Source organism: Musca domestica, unplaced genomic scaffold, assembly GCF_030504385.1.
Source record: "Musca domestica strain aabys unplaced genomic scaffold, Musca_domestica.polishedcontigs.V.1.1 7, whole genome shotgun sequence".
Taxonomy (NCBI): Eukaryota; Metazoa; Arthropoda; class Insecta; order Diptera; family Muscidae; genus Musca; species Musca domestica.
Window position 1 is genome coordinate 24,659,151 of NW_026712383.1, and position 18,218 is coordinate 24,677,368.

Sequence of the window (18,218 nt, forward strand, 5' to 3'; positions counted from 1 at the left end):
TGGTGGAGGGTATTAAAAGTTCGACCCGGCCGAACTTAGCTGCTTTTTTACTTGTTTTAATATAATTCTTATCGAAGCTTCCGTCAAATTTGTTGAAAATCAGTTCAAAGTTGGATATAGTTCCCAAATCGTAACTTCTCTAAAGCTATACGCATTCAAATAAGGCTCATAGTTGGTATGATCTACTTCACATAAATTCCCAATATAAACTTTTTTGTTACGGAAGCTCTACTAAATTCCCATGGTGGTGTAGGGTATCATATAGTCGGCCCCGCCCGATTTTTGACCTTATTTTACTGGTTTATTTCACATTTTTATAGAACAAGAATTGAGTCCCAGGTCCATGAAAATTTTCCCAAAATCGAAAAAAAATTAAAACCGATCATAGAATGGAATTGAATACTTGAAAATATTCATAATTCATTCATTCATCTAATTTTGTAATGATGTTTCCCAATATGTTCTTAAGAATATTTAATTTTTTCCCAAAAATGTTTGCTGGTCCCACTGACCAAGCAGATAAAATCAAAACCGTCTGGCAAAATTAGATGACACTTGAGGTGGCATGAAAGCCATGCGACAACCTCTCGACTTAGCAGCTTAACAGCATTGTCGCCATAATTGTGTGGTAAAATCTTTGAGCTATGAAAATATTCATTCTTCTGACATCAAATCATAAGGCCTTATTTTTTTCCTAAAGCCAACTTGGCAAACATTTGCCATGGCGAAAAAAAAGTAACGTATTTATGCGTATGAGAAGATTGTTTGCTTTTTTTTCGTTGGAGGACTTTTGGGCATTGTCACGGCCGATGAGAAGTCGTATTGTCTTTATCTTCGTCTCTTTTCTTAAATTTTTTCGTTGAAAAATTTTCATTTGAAGATTCATTTCAGTTGTTTGCTTTTCACACCCTCAGACACAAAAACACCTCACACACACAGACACCGACATCGAGTAAATAAACCTAAACGAATGAAAACCATTGTTGTTGTTGTTGTCTTGTGGCAATTTGTTTTTTTTTTTTTTGTTTCTTTTTTTTTGTCTTTTGCATTCTAACAAATTTTTCGATTGCCCTTTCTGGATGCTGCCAACTTAATGCCTCTAAGACCATTGACACTTATATGAGATTAAAGTAAAGAATGCTTTGGGAGATGATGCTCTTATTTAAGGAGTTTGTTAAATATTTATTTTGTAATTTATATGATAAGTGGACAAGAGGTTTTTAAGAATCGAAGCTATCGTCAGGGTCGAGAAAGAGATGTCATTAAATCTGTCACAATATTAAAGCAAGTCATATAAAATGTCATTACCCAAAATACCAGGTACTCAGATACGGGAAACCTTTTTCTCCCCATATATTTCAAGTTCCGGATTACTGTATGAGACTTTCAATAGATAAGTGACCATTCAGTACCTAATTAAGGCTTGACAGATCCCATCGAATTTGGCTGATGGGGACATGTGAAGCTGTGACCCGTAGAGTATGCATGTTAATATTGGGTTAGGTTGAAAGAGAGGGCGAACAATTGCCACATGTCCTAGTGGACACACACTTAAGCCAGTATAAGCCAGTATTCGTTCGTTTGATATTGGGTTAATTTTTAAAAGATTTTAAGAAAAGGCACAAAGCCTTTCAAAACTTGATCAAAGAACTTTAGTTAGGAAACAGCGAAACATCGATCGAAAAAATCGTCGAAGTTTTCACTTTATAACAAAATGCATTTATTATCCGATTGAGATGAAAATTTCCAAACAACATTTGTTTGGCCCAAGGACGAACCCTATTGAAATTGGAGATAATCGGTAAAAATTAAGATATAGCTCCCATATATATCTTCATCCGATTTACCTTTTATTGTGCACCAAATTTTGTAATATCAACCCGAATAGTATGGAATTTTTACAACCAAATAAGGCCTGAAAATAAGTATGTCAAATTTGATCGAAATCGGTTTAGATTTGGATATAGCTCCCATATATAACTTCGTCCGATTTACTTTTTATGGTGCACCAAACGTCTAATATTTGCCCAAATGGGATGGAATTTTACACTTACGACCGAATTGAGTCTAGAAGGTGGTATGCCAAATTTGGTGAATATCGGTTTAGATATAGCTATAGCTCCCACATGTATTGTTCATCCGATTTGTTGTATTTGTTACCCACAGTCGTAATATGCACTCCGATATTCAGGGAAATATATCAAATACAGCTCAGAAATATCTTTGCCAAATTTTATGGAGATCGGTTCAGATTTGGATATAGCTCCCATATAATTATAATTACTGTAAGAGTTATATAATTATAATTATAATTACTGTAAGAGTTATATAATTATAATTATATTATAATTATATAATAATTATATAATAATTATATAATAATTATATTATAATTATTATAATTATATAATAATTATATAATAATTATATTATAATTATATTATAATTATATAATAATTATATAATAATTATATTATATTATTTAATAATTATATTATAATTATAATTATAATTATAATATTAATTAATTATAATTATATAATTATATTATAATTATATATAATTATAATTATAATTAATAATATAATTATAATTAATAATTATAATTATAATTAATTATAATTATAATTATAATCATGGGGTGTATGATTGAATTCTCCCATAAAAACTTTTAATTGTTATGTGGAGCTCAACTAAATTAGCAAAGTGGTGTAGGGTATCATAAAATCGGTCCCGCCCAACTTTAGGACTTTCTTTACTGGTTTAAAAAAAAAGTTCCTCATTTTGTTTGTTTGAAACCATTTTTAATGTAGAATTCACGATATTTCCCTGAACTCTTTGAATGAAAACCTAAAATTGTGTGTCAAAGAGTCATATTTTTTTAGCACTTTATTTTTTCCAGGATGTTTTTAAAACAAAAGTATTAATAAATCCTCAACTTTATTTTCCTAGAATAAAACGACGATATCTTGGCCAGAACAAGAACATTCGATTTTTGCCAAGAAGTCAATAAAAATGTTCTTATAAAACCCGAAATGGACATGAATTACTTGGAGATATCTAAAATGTATACGATTTTTTCCTAGAAATTCGTCAGAAATAAATTCTAAGAAGGGTCTAGATTGCTATACCATGCAAACTATAAAAAAATTATAATTTTTGGCCAGGAGATCAGTTTTTGAAAAATTCACAACTTTTGGTCTGTTCCAAAGGATTGGGCCAATAATTTCCACTTCGTGTTTGACATAAGTCTGATAAAAATATTAAAACGTATCAACATTTGCTTCATTTTATACGAGTTATTTGATAATATTTCGAAAAGTTCGCATTTTATGAGAGCTATAATTATTTAAAATGTGGGCTCCAGAAGGAGTGGTCCGATTTTGTCCATTTTGTCCAACACATCTTGTGTTGACAGAAGTATTGGGATGTGCCTAGTTTCAAAGTAATCGTATGTTCATTTTGTGTTTTATGTGCTTAATGGTTATTCCAAAGTTTGACTTTTTGTGGGAGAGGTACACGAAGGAGTGGTCCGTTCAATCCTTGTGAAAATGGAAATATTGAAATGTGTCCAATTTGAAAATAATCGGGCTCTTAGTTAAAATTTTATGAAAGTTATAATTATTCATATTTTTGAACTTTTATGGGAGAGGTACCAGAAGATTTGGTCAGATATCTACCATCTTCACACCAGATCTTGCTTCAGTAGAGGCATTAAGATGTGTTAAATTTGAAAATAATCGAAAGCTCATTTCGCGTTTTACAAGTTTCATATTATTTGAAATGTTTACCCGTTGTGCAGGAGGCACAAGAAGGACTCCACCGATATGTCCCGTCTTCACACCAGATCATTAGTCAGATCATGTGTGAAATTTAAGGACCATCGGCCTCTTATTTCGCATTTTAAAAGAGTTATATTTATTGGAAGTTTTGACCCTTTGTGGGTGAGGTACTTGATGCAGTGAACCAGTATTGTCCATTTTAGCACCAAGCTTACACAAAATCAAATGAACCCTTCCTTTTCTAGGAGGTAAATTATTTTCTTTACAATGATTGCCCTTTTGTGGAGGAGTTATCAGAAGGAGTGGACCTATTTTGCCCATCTCCGAACTCCATGTAAGTTTGACCATAATATTAAGATTTACCAAGTTTGGACCGAATCGCATACTCTCTTCGAGAGTTATCATGAGCACCAGCCAGACAGACAGACGGACGGTCATTTCTAAATTGACTCCAAAGTCTTGAAACGTACTTGTTTCACCTAGCGTTATTTCAAAAAGGCACGTTTTGGCCGTATCAAATGTCATATGCCCTCTAAAGCCATATGGCTGGGGGTATGAAAATATAATTTGTACAAGGATTTTCTATTATACCCTCATTCAGATGGCTGGAGAGGGTATAAATCATTTGATATGGCCAAAACGTGTCTCATCGAAATAACAATTTTAGACCCTAAGTCTCTTTAGACCAAATCCGTTTCAGGACATTTGGAGTCTATCTAGCGATGTGTCCGTCCGCCCGTTTGTCTCTCTGGCTGGTGCGCACGAAAACTCTCGAAGGGAGTATCCGATGTGGTTTAAACTTGCTATATGGTAATATCATTTTCAAACTTAGATTTAGTTCGGAGATGATCGATATCGGTCTACTCCTTCTGGTTCCTCCCCTACAAAAGGGCGAAAATTTCAAAGAAAATATTTTACTGCATAGCGAGAGAAGGGATTACCCGATTTTGCTTCAACTTTGCAAATCCTAATATTTGCTTCAGAGCTAGATCAGGTCCACTCCATCAAGTACCTCCCACACAAGGGGTCAAAATGTTGAATACTAACAATTCTTATAAAATGTGATGTAAGAGTCCGATTGTCTTCAAATTTCACACATCCCAATTTTTTTATTAACCCAAGACCTGGTGTTAAGATGGAATATATCGGTTCACTCCTTTTGGTACCTCCGCCACAAAACGTCGAAATTTTCAAAAAAAAAATATTTTTTCTGCACAGAATGAGAAAAAATAATCCGAATTCGTTCCAACTTTGCAAATCTTAATATTTACGTCAGTTCTTGATCAGGTGCAAAAATGGATAATATCGGTCCACTCCATCAAGTACCTCCCCCACAAACGGTCAACATTTTGGATAATTACAAATCTTATAAAATGTGATGTAAGAGTCCGATTACACACTTCACAATATTTGTATTAACCCAAGGACAGGTGTGAAGATGGATTATATTGGTCCACTCCTTCTGGTAACCTTCCCACAAAGGGTCAATATTTTGAATATATATGAAGCTCATAAGACGCGAAATTAACATCTAATTCCATTCAGATTTGGCACATCTAAATGTGATGGTAGGGATCGGACCATTTCTTGTGGTACCTCCCCCACAAAGAATCAAATTTTCGAATGACTAAAATCCGGAATAAGCATCCGGTTCTCTTTATATTTTACACATCCTATTATATCTACTAACACAAAACCAGTAGTGAAGATGGGATACATCCGTTCACCCCCACAGGTACCTCCTCCACAAACGGTCAAATTTTCGAATATCTATGAAGCTCATAAAACGAGAAATTAACATATAATTCTATTCAGACTTTTACACATCTTTATATTGCTAGAAGCACAGGATCTCTTATAAAGATTGCCTTCTGGTACCTTCCCTGCAAAGGGTTAAAGTTTTGAACAACTAAAACGATCACAAAATCCGAAAAAAGCATTCGCTTCTCTTCACATATCACACATTTCTTCCACTAACATAACGTATCTGTGAAGATGGGATATATCGGTCCACACCTTCTGGTACCTCCCCCGCATAGGTTCAAAATTGTAAATATCCACGAAGCTTATAAAACGCAAAAATAACATTCAATTCCTTTCAGACTTGGTACATCTCAATATTTTCATCAAAACAAGATATGGTATAAAAGTTGGTAGAGGTCGGAAAATTTCATATGACACGCTCTCCACATAGGGTTCAAGGTTTTGAAAAACAAAACGATCAAAGAAAGCGGAATAAGCATCCAATTACCTTCAAATATCTCATATACAAACATTTTTTCTAACACAAGATCTGTTGTGTAGATTTATGCCAATCCCCTCTGGTACCTCACCCATCAAGGGTGACAATTTTCAACTCATTTATCTGTCATAACAAGCGAAACAAATCAACGATTATTTACAACTTCCTATATCTAAATTTATCTCTCAACCACAATCCTCAGATAAATGTGGAATTTATGATTTCGCATAAAATTGGATAAAAATGTTGTATGAAAATGGAATACTGGAATGCTATATCTGGTCCTTTACGCACATTTTAACATTTTCTAAAAAAAATTATCACATAGCTCATATAAAGTGAAGGAAATAGTCGTTATAATCCAAACCTGCCACGTCACAATATTTATATCATATCTATTGAGGTCCGATACAAAATGGTCAATAATGGCCCATTCCTTCGGATCATACTCTATAGAGGGTCAACACTTTGAATTATCATAACAGAAGTCAAAATATATTTAAATAATAGAACATTGACTGAGGGTATAAATCTGTCGGCAAAACAGACTGAGACTTTTTAACTTGCACAAGAATGTTTTTCCGAGGATGATTAAACTATGTTTTTAACCACTAAAACATGATTTTTTTTAAACTATTTTTTATAAGAGTTCATCAGATTTTCACTACGCTTTAGATTTTATTTGTAAAGGGCAAAAAAATCTTCCTCTTACAAACTAGGTGAAAACTCATTTTTCCGATATCATCACAGCAACTGTAATTTATTAAAAATATTTACCGAAAACCCTTCAGTGGCAGCAGCCAACAACAAACCGAAGAAACCAACTTTAGTTCGCATATTTCAGGCTTTACTTGCTTAAAACATATTTCCCATAACGTTATGTTAGCATCTTTGTATTGCCCCAAAGGCAATACCGACAACAGATCCGCTCAGATGCACTCACAGCACACAATCAAACCCTCCATATTCCAACAACCAACATTTCACATAAAATATGCAGCTCAATAGAAATTCCCACCCAATCTGACCCATTGAAACTCTCGCTCTCTCTCCCCAACCCCTCTGCTGGTGCTGCTGCTGCAAAGAAACCAAAGTATGTTTGCAAAAGATTTGAATTTTTCATGATGCTCTATATATTGTGTCCTTAAACACATCCTCAACACCAGGCATGTATGAGCTGCCTGCTTGCTACACATGCCTGATTCCCGTTCATTGTAACAAAGTGCATGCCGGTGCATGTGGCGGCTGTGCGGTGTGCCTTTTCTCTGTTTGAGTCATTTTCGTGTTGACAATAATGCACGAAAGCATCCAATAGCTGGATGCCTCTTGTTGTGGCAGAGCAATGGTGTTACGTTGGTATTGTGTGAAAAATGTTTTCGGAGAGATCAGAGGTGGAGTGCTGTGACAAAGGCAAGGAATGTTGCAACACAAATATCTTGTAGAGCAGGAAAAAAATCTGCTGGAAATAAACGGCATGTTTGAGATCGTGGGAAATTAAAGGATTTTCTTAGTTACAATTTTATGTAGTAGGGGTGGGTGGGAAAAGAGCTTTTGTGGATGTGGCAAATTTCCGGTGAAAGGGAGTTACAACTAATATTTAGTGGCAACATTAGTACAGAGGTTGCGTTAAGGGACAATTAGTTTAAATTAATGGATTAACTAAATTGTATATATTATTTTATTAAACCTAATAAAATTGAAGTGGACGAAGGCAGTAAACCTATTTGTCCGAAGGTCCTTGAAAAAATATTCTTTAAAAAATCCACGTTTCTTCAACTGATGGTCCTTGAAAAAATATTCTTTAAAAAATCAACGTTTCTTGAACTGAAGGCCATTAAAAATATTCTTTAAAAATCCATGTTTCTTGAACTGAAGGCCATTAAAAACTATTCTTTAAAATATTCTTGTAAATATTATTTTATTAAACCTAATAACATTTAAATGGATGAAGGCAGTAAACCTATTTGTCCAAAGGTCCTTGAAAAAAAAATATTCTTTAAAAAATCCAAGTTTCTTCAACTGATGGTCGTTGAAAAAATATTCTTTAAAAAATCCACGATTCTTGGATGCTTGAAAAAAATATCCTTAAAAAATCAACGTTTCTTGAACTGAAGGCCATTAAAAACTATTCTTTAAAAATCCATGTTTCTTCAACTGATGGCCCTTGAAAAAATATTCTTTAAAAAATCCACGTTTCTTGGTCTTTTGGTCCTTGAAAAAATATTCTTTAAAAAATCCACGTTTCTTGGTCTTTTGGTCCTTGAAAAAATATTCTTTAAAAAATCCACGTTTCTTCAACTGATGGTCCTTGAAAAAATATTCTTTAAAAAATCCACGTTTCTTGGTCTTTTGGTCCTTGAAAAAATATTCTTTAAAAAATCCACGTTTCTTGGTCTTCTGGTCCTTGAAAAAATATTCTTTAAAAAATCCACGTTACTTGGATATTTGGTCCTTGAAAAAATATTCTTTAAAAAATCCACGTTTCTTGGATCCTTGAAAAAATATTCTTTAAAAATCCACGATTCTTGTATCCTTGAAAAAATATTCTTTAAAAAATCCACGTTTCTTGGTCTTTGAAAAATATTCTTTAAAAAATCCACGTTTCTTGGTCTTTGAAAAATACTCTTTAAAAAATCCACGTTTCTTGGTCTTTGAAAAATATTCTTTAAAAAATCCACGTTTCTTGGTCTTTGAAAAATATTCTTTAAAAAATCCACGTTTCTTGGTCTTTGAAAAATATTCTTTAAAAAATCCACGTTTCTTGGTCTTTGAAAAATATTCTTTAAAAAATCCACATTTCTTGGTCTTTGAAAAATATTCTTTAAAATATCCACGTTTGTTGGTCTTTGAAAAAAATTCTTTAAAAAATCCACGTTTCTTGGTCTTTGAAAAATATTCTTTAAAAAATCCAAGTTTCTTGGATCCTTGAAAAAATATTCTTAAAAAAATCCACGTTTCTTGAATCCTTGAAAAAATATTCTTTAAAAAATCCACGTTTCTGTTGGTCATTGAAAAAATATTCTTAAAAAATCAACGTTTCTGGGATCCTTAAAAAAATATTCTTTAAAAAATCCACGTTTCTTGGTCTGATGGTCCTTGAAAAAATATTCTTAAAAAAATCCACGTTTCTGTTGGTCCTTGAAAAAAAATTCTTTAAAAAATCCACGTTTCTGTTGGTCCTTGAAAAAATATTCTTTAAAAATCCACGATTCTTGTATCCTTGAAAAAATATTCTTTAAAAATCCACGATTCTTGTATCCTTGAAAAAATATTGTTTAAAAGATCCACGTTTCTTGGTCCTTGAAAAAATATTCTTTAAAAAATCCACGTTTCTTGGTCCTTGAAAAAATATTCTTTAAAAAAATCCACGTTTCTGTTGGTCCTTGAAAAAATATTCTTTAAAAAATCCACGTTTCTGTTGGTCCTTGAAAAAATATTCTTTAAAAAATCCACGTTTCTGTTGGTCCTTAAAAAAATATTCTTAAAAAAATCCACGTTTCTTGGATGCTTAAAACAATATTCTGTAAAAATTCCACGTTTCTTGGATCCTTGAAAAATATACTTTAAAAAATCTACGTTTCTTGTATCCTTGAAAAAATATTCTTTAAAAAATCCACGTTCCTTGGATCCTTGAAAAAAATATTTTTTAAAAAATCCACGTTTCTGTTGGTCCTTGAAAAAATATTTTTTAAAAAATCCACGTTATATTGGACCTTGAAAAAGTATTTTTTAAAAAGCCACATTTTATTGTTCATTGAAAAAGTATTTTTTAAAAAAATCCACGTTTCTTGTATCCTTGAAAAAAATATTCTTTAAAAAATCCACGTTTCTTGTATCCTAGAAAAAAATATTCTTTAAAAAATCCACGTTTCTTGTGTCCTTGAAAAAAATATTCTTTAAAAAATCCACGTTTCTTGTATCCTAGAAAAAAATATTCTTTAAAAAATCCACGTTTCTTGTATCCTTGAAAAAAATATTCTTTAAAAAATCCACATTTCTTGTATCCTAGAAAAAAATATTCTTTAAAAAATCCACGTTTCTTGTATCCTAGAAAAAAATATTCTTTAAAAAATCCACGTTTCTTGTTCCTTGAAAAAATATTCTTTAAAAATCCACGTTTCTTGTATCCTTGAAAAAAATATTCTTTAAAAAATCCACGCTTCTTGTAACCTTGAAAAAATATTCTTTAAAAATCCACGTTTCTTGTATCCTACAAAAAAATATTCTTTAAAAAATCCACGTTTCTTGTTCCTTGACAAAATATTCTTTAAAAAATCCACGTTTCTTGGTCTTTTGGTCCTTGAAAAAATATTCTTTAAAAAATCCACGTTTCTTGGTCTTTTGGTCCTTGAAAAAATATTCTTTAAAAAATCCACGTTTCTTGGTCTTTTGGTCCTTGAAAAAATATTCTTTAAAAAATCCACGTTTCTTGGTCTTTTGGTCCTTGAAAAAATATTCTTTAAAAAATCCACGTTTCTTGGTCTTTTGGTCCTTGAAAAAATATTCTTTAAAAAATCCACGTTTCTTGGTCTTTTGGTCCTTGAAAAAATATTCTTTAAAAAATCCACGTTTCTTGGTCTTTTGGTCCTTGAAAAAATATTCTTTAAAAAATCCACGTTTCTTGGTCTTTTGGTCCTTGAAAAAATATTCTTTAAAAAATCCACGTTTCTTGGTCTTTTGGTCCTTGAAAAAATATTCTTTAAAAAATCCACGTTTCTTGGTCTTTTGGTCCTTGAAAAAATATTCTTTAAAAAATCCACGTTTCTTGGTCTTTTGGTCCTTGAAAAAATATTCTTTAAAAAATCCACGTTTCTTGGTCTTTTGGTCCTTGAAAAAATATTCTTTAAAAAATCCACGTCTTATTGGTCCTTGAAAAAATATTCTTTAAAAAATCCACGTCTTATTGGTCCTTGAAAAAATATTCTTTAAAAAATCCACGTCTTATTGGCCCTTGAAAAAATATTCTTTAAAAAATCCACGTCTTATTGGTCCTTGAAAAAATATTCTTTAAAAAATCCACGTCTTATTGATCCTTGAAAAAATATTCTTTAAAAAATCCACGTCTTATTGGTCCTTGAAAAAATATTCTTTAAAAAATCCACGTCTTATTGGTCCTTGAAAAAATATTCTTTAAAAAATCCACGTCTTATTGGTCCTTGAAAAAATATTCTTTAAAAAATCCACGTCTTATTGGTCCTTGAAAAAATATTCTTTAAAAAATCCATGTTTCTTGGTCTTTTGGTCCTTGAAAAAAATATTCTTTGAAAAATCCACGTTTCTTTGGCTTTTGGTCCTTGAAAAAATATTCTTTAAAAAATCCATGTTTCTTGGTCTTTTGGTCCTTGAAAAAATATTCTTTGAAAAATCCACGTTTCTTGGTCTTTTGGTCCTTGAAAAAATATTCTTTAAAAAATCCACGTTTCTTCAACTGATGGTCCTTGAAAAAATATTCTTTAAAAAATCCACGTTTCTTCAACTGATGGTCCTTGAAAAAATATTCTTTAAAAATCCACGTTTCTTCAACTGATGGTCCTTGAAAAAATATTCTTTAAAAAATCCACGTTTCTTCAACTAATGGTCGTTGAAAAAATATTCTTTAAAAAATCCAAGTTTCTTCAACTGATGGTCGTTGAAAAAATATTCTTTAAAAAATCCACGTTTCTTCAACTGGTGGTCGTTGAAAAACTGTTCTTTAAAAAATCCACGTTTCTTCAATTGATGGTCCTTGGAAAAATATTCTTTAAAAAATCCACGTTTCTTCAACTGATGGTCCTTGGAAAAATATTCTTTAAAAAATCCACGTTTCTTCAACTGATGGTCCTTGGAAAAATATTCTTTAAAAAATCCACGTTTCTTCAACTGATGGTCCTTGGAAAAATATTCTTTAAAAAATCCACGTTTCTTCAACTGATGGTCCTTGGAAAAATATTCTTTAAAAAATCCACGTTTCTTCAACTGATGGTCCTTGGAAAAATATTCTTTAAAAAATCCACGTTTCTTCAACTGATGGTCCTTGGAAAAATATTCTTTAAAAAATCCACGTTTCTTCAACTGATGGTCCTTGGAAAAATATTCTTTAAAAAATCCACGTTTCTTCAACTGATGGTCCTTGGAAAAATATTCTTTAAAAAATCCACGTTTCTTCAACTGATGGTCCTTGGAAAAATATTCTTTAAAAAATCCACGTTTCTTCAACTGATGGTCCTTGGAAAAATATTCTTTAAAAATCCACGTTTCTTCAACTGATGGTCCTTGGAAAAATATTCTTTAAAAAATCCACGTTTCTTCAACTGATGGTCCTTGGAAAAATATTCTTTAAAAAATCCACGTTTCTTCAACTGATGGTCCTTGGAAAAATATTCTTTAAAAAATCCACGTTTCTTCAACTGATGGTCCTTGGAAAAATATTCTTTAAAAAATCCACGTTTCTTCAACTGATGGTCCTTGGAAAAATATTCTTTAAAAAATCCACGTTTCTTCAACTGATGGTCCTTGGAAAAATATTCTTTAAAAAATCCACGTTTCTTCAACTGATGGTCCTTGGAAAAATATTCTTTAAAAAATCCACGTTTCTTCAACTGATGGTCCTTGGAAAAATATTCTTTAAAAAAATCCACGTTTCTTCAACTGATGGTCCTTGGAAAAATATTCTTTAAAAAATCCACGTTTCTTCAACTGATGGTCCTTGGAAAAATATTCTTTAAAAAATCCACGTTTCTTCAACTGATGGTCCTTGGAAAAATATTCTTTAAAAAATCAACGTTTCTTGAACTGAAGGCCATTAAAAAATATTCTTTAAAAATCCATGTTTCTTGAACTGAAGGCCATTAAAAACTATTCTTTAAAATATTCTTGTAAATATTATTTTATTAAACCTAATAACATTTAAATGGATGAAGGCAGTAAACCTATTTGTCCAAAGGTCCTTGAAAAAAAAAATATTCTTTAAAAAATCCAAGTTTCTTCAACTGATGGTCGTTGAAAAAATATTCTTTAAAAAATCCACGATTCTTGGATGCTTGAAAAAAATATCCTTAAAAAATCAACGTTTCTTGAACTGAAGGCCATTAAAAACTATTCTTTAAAAATCCATGTTTCTTCAACTGATGGCCCTTGAAAAAATATTCTTTAAAAAATCCACGTTTCTTGGTCTTTTGGTCCTTGAAAAAATATTCTTTAAAAAATCCACGTTTCTTGGTCTTTTGGTCCTTGAAAAAATATTCTTTAAAAAATCCACGTTTCTTGGTCTTTTGGTCCTTGAAAAAAATATTCTTTAAAAAATCCACGTTTCTTCAACTGATGGTCCTTGAAAAAATATTCTTTAAAAAATCCACGTTTCTTGGTCTTTTGGTCCTTGAAAAAATATTCTTTAAAAAATCCACGTTTCTTGGTCTTCTGGTCCTTGAAAAAATATTCTTTAAAAAATCCACGTTACTTGGATATTTGGTCCTTGAAAAAATATTCTTTAAAAAATCCACGTTTCTTGGATCCTTGAAAAAATATTCTTTAAAAATCCACGATTCTTGTATCCTTGAAAAAATATTCTTTAAAAAATCCACGTTTCTTGGTCTTTGAAAAATATTCTTTAAAAAATCCACGTTTCTTGGTCTTTGAAAAATACTCTTTAAAAAATCCACGTTTCTTGGTCTTTGAAAAATATTCTTTAAAAAATCCACGTTCTTGGTCTTTGAAAAATATTCTTTAAAAAATCCACGTTTCTTGGTCTTTGAAAAATATTCTTTAAAAAATCCACGTTTCTTGGTCTTTGAAAAATATTCTTTAAAAAATCCACATTTCTTGGTCTTTGAAAAATATTCTTTAAAATATCCACGTTTGTTGGTCTTTGAAAAATATTCTTTAAAAAATCCACGTTTCTTGGTCTTTGAAAAATATTCTTTAAAAAATCCAAGTTTCTTGGATCCTTGAAAAAATATTCTTAAAAAAATCCTTGTTTCTTGAATCCTTGAAAAAATATTCTTTAAAAAATCCACGTTTCTGTTGGTCATTGAAAAAATATTCTTAAAAAATCAACGTTTCTGGGATCCTTAAAAAAATATTCTTTAAAAAATCCACGTTTCTTGGTCTGATGGTCCTTGAAAAAATATTCTTAAAAAAATCCACGTTTCTGTTGGTCCTTGAAAAAAAATTCTTTAAAAAATCCACGTTTCTGTTGGTCCTTGAAAAAATATTCTTTAAAAATCCACGATTCTTGTATCCTTGAAAAAATATTCTTTAAAAATCCACGATTCTTGTATCCTTGAAAAAATATTGTTTAAAAGATCCACGTTTCTTGGTCCTTGAAAAAATATTCTTTAAAAAATCCACGTTTCTTGGTCCTTGAAAAAATATTCTTTACAAAAATCCACGTTTCTGTTGGTCCTTGAAAAAATATTCTTTAAAAAATCCACGTTTCTGTTGGTCCTTGAAAAAATATTCTTTAAAAAATCCACGTTTCTGTTGGTCCTTAAAAAAATATTCTTAAAAAAATCCACGTTTCTTGGATGCTTAAAACAATATTCTGTAAAAATTCCACGTTTCTTGGATCCTTGAAAAATATACTTTAAAAAATCTACGTTTCTTGTATCCTTGAAAAAATATTCTTTAAAAAATCCACGTTCCTTGGATCCTTGAAAAAAATATTTTTTAAAAAATCCACGTTTCTGTTGGTCCTTGAAAAAATATTTTTTAAAAAATCCACATTTTATTGTTCCTTGAAAAAGTATTTTTTAAAAAATCCACGTTATATTGGACCTTGAAAAAGTATTTTTTAAAAAGCCACATTTTATTGTTCATTGAAAAAGTATTTTTTAAAAAAATCCACGTTTCTTGTATCCTTGAAAAAAATATTCTTTAAAAAATCCACGTTTCTTGTATCCTAGAAAAAAATATTCTTTAAAAAATCCACGTTTCTTGTGTCCTTGAAAAAAATATTCTTTAAAAAATCCACGTTTCTTGTATCCTAGAAAAAAATATTCTTTAAAAAATCCACGTCTTATTGATCCTTGAAAAAATATTCTTTAAAAAATCCACGTCTTATTGGTCCTTGAAAAAATATTCTTTAAAAAATCCACGTCTTATTGGTCCTTGAAAAAATATTCTTTAAAAAATCCACGTTTCTTGTTCCATGAAAAAATATTCTTTAAAAATCCACGTTTCTTGTATCCTTGAAAAAAATATTCTTTAAAAAATCCACGCTTCTTGTAACCTTGAAAAAATATTCTTTAAAAATCCACGTTTCTTGTATCCTAGAAAAAAATATTCTTTAAAAAATCCACGTTTCTTGTTCCTTGACAAAATATTCTTTAAAAAATCCACGTTTCTTGTTCCTTGACAAAATATTCTTTAAAAAATCCACGTTTCTTGGTCTTTTGGTCCTTGAAAAAATATTCTTTAAAAAATCCACGTTTCTTGGTCTTTTGGTCCTTGAAAAAATATTCTTTAAAAAATCCACGTTTCTTGGTCTTTTGGTCCTTGAAAAAATATTCTTTAAAAAATCCACGTTTCTTGGTCTTTTGGTCCTTGAAAAAATATTCTTTAAAAAATCCACGTTACTTGGTCTTTTGGTCCTTGAAAAAATATTCTTTAAAAAATCCACGTTTCTTGGTCTTTTGGTCCTTGAAAAAATATTCTTTAAAAAATCCACGTCTTATTGGTCCTTGAAAAAATATTCTTTAAAAAATCCACGTCTTATTGGTCCTTGAAAAAATATTCTTTAAAAAATCCACGTCTTATTGGCCCTTGAAAAAATATTCTTTAAAAAATCCACGTCTTATTGGTCCTTGAAAAAATATTCTTTAAAAAATCCACGTCTTATTGATCCTTGAAAAAATATTCTTTAAAAAATCCACGTCTTATTGGTCCTTGAAAAAATATTCTTTAAAAAATCCACGTCTTATTGGTCCTTGAAAAAATATTCTTTAAAAAATCCATGTTTCTTGGTCTTTTGGTCCTTGAAAAAATATTCTTTGAAAAATCCACGTTTCTTTGGCTTTTGGTCCTTGAAAAAATATTCTTTAAAAAATCCATGTTTCTTGGTCTTTTGGTCCTTGAAAAAATATTCTTTGAAAAATCCACGTTTCTTGGTCTTTTGGTCCTTGAAAAAATATTCTTTAAAAAATCCACGTTTCTTCAACTGATGGTCCTTGAAAAAATATTCTTTAAAAATCCACGTTTCTTCAACTGATGGTCCTTGAAAAAATATTCTTTAAAAAATCCACGTTTCTTCAACTAATGGTCGTTGAAAAAATATTCTTTAAAAAATCCAAGTTTCTTCAACTGATGGTCGTTGAAAAAATATTCTTTAAAAAATCCACGTTTCTTCAACTGATGGTCGTTGAAAAAATGTTCTTTAAAAATCCACGTTTTTTGGTCTTTTGGTCCTTGAAAAAAATATTCTTTAAGGAAACCACGTTTCTTGGTCTTTGAAGAAATATTCTTTAAAAAATCCACGTTTTTTGGATCCTTAAAATATTCTTTAAAAAATCAACGTTTCTTGTACCCTTGAAAAATATATATATTCTTAAAAAAATCCACGTTTCGTGAATCCTTGAAAAAAATATTTTTAAAAAATCTATGTTTTTTGTGTTCTTGAAAAAATATTGTTCAAGAAATCCACGTTTCTTGTATCCTTGAAAAAAATATTCTTTAAAAATCCACGTTTCTTGTATCCTTGAAAAAAAATATTTTTTAAAAAATCCACGTTTCTTGTATCCTTGAAAAAAAATATTCTTTAAAAAAATCAACCCTTGAAAAAAATATTTTTAAAAAATCTATGTTTTTTGTGTTCTTGAAAAAATATTGTTTAAGAAATCCACGTTTCTTGGATCCTTGAAAATATATTCTTTAAAAAGTCTACGTCTTAATGGTCCTTGAAAAATTATTTTTTAAAAAATTTTAATAATTTTTCAAGTTTTTAATTGATTACCTTCTCTTTTTTGTTTATTTTCAGGAAAACACTCACATTCCAACGACAAATCACGAGCTTCTGTTGAAGGTAAGGTGGCCTACTTCCTGATAACTTTTAAATTTCTGAGATTAAAAAAGAAAAAAAACACATTTTAAATTAAAAACATTTTCCCATAGATGATGATATGCCCAGATTTGCTGAACCCGTGGCCAATGTTACGGTCTCCCTGGGCCGTGATGCTCTGCTGGCATGTGTGGTGGAAAATCTTAAAAATTACAAGGTAATTATCAATGATTTATGAAACAAACTCCTCAACTTGCGTGGAAACCTGAACTAAATTAAATATTCAAAAACTTTTAGTGGGAAAAACTTTTTCGAAAACAAAATTTTGAAAATTCTGCGGTGACGTGGATAATTTCTCGTAAGAAAATAGGTGCAAAATCAATCACCTACTGCCATTTAGTATCATTAGAAAGTAACACCACAACCACCCTTTTCAAATATAGTCAGCCGAATCCATGCGATTCCTATCCTGCCCCCACACCATTATTTGCCCTGCAAAGACAAACGAAAAGTTCCGAACTTTCTCCTTGTCATGTTTAATAATGCAAAATGAAAAGTGCAAGAATTCCCAATTGGAAGTAGGCATCATCGAACACATCTTCTCAGTTATTAATTATTCAAGATTACCGATGAAATGTGCTAGTTTCGGTAGAAATATGGGAGAACCAAGGACACACACATAGTTGTTGCCTGCTACCAAAACTTGTATCGAAAAGCTTGCATATGAAATGCATCAATCCATATTCATTTTAAATGACATCGATTTGTATCCGCAAATGTTGCCAAAGTCATAATACTTTGTGGCATATTGTGTTAATGCTTGTGGTTTATATCAAATTTTCTATGTTGGCAGGCAGGTTACAAATCTGACAAATAAATTACAAGGGAAATTAGGAGACGGCCAATGGATAAATAATTGTATTAAACTGGTCAGATTAGATTTGGATATTTGATTCCGGGGTCAAAAACGGCTAAGAGTTTTAATCTTAAAACCAACGAATGAAGGAATTCGGACTCGATTTCCATAAGGAAGTACTTGGCCTCAATATTTTATGAAAAATTGGAATTTGGAAGGCCATTTTAAAGGCTGTAGAAACTTTCAAACAATCCACATTTGTTAGACCTTACGAATGGCCGTAAAATGATTTACAAAACCCTCATCTGGAAGGCCTCTCAAAAGGTCCTAAAATACTTAAAAATGTTCCTTAAGAAAATCTTATTAAAT

General features: G+C 30.7%; 1 protein-coding gene across 1 annotated transcript in view; it reads left to right on the forward strand.

The window, feature by feature from the left end:
* The window catches only part of LOC101899204 (muscle M-line assembly protein unc-89), a 293,843-nt gene that overhangs the window by 145,229 nt on the left and 130,396 nt on the right, over positions 1-18,218 (forward strand). The window contains exons 2-3 of the mRNA XM_059130241.1: positions 16,973-17,017; positions 17,107-17,210. Of these exons, the coding sequence (XP_058986224.1) occupies positions 16,973-17,017; positions 17,107-17,210 (149 nt within the window). The remainder of the gene's footprint in view (positions 1-16,972; positions 17,018-17,106; positions 17,211-18,218) is intronic.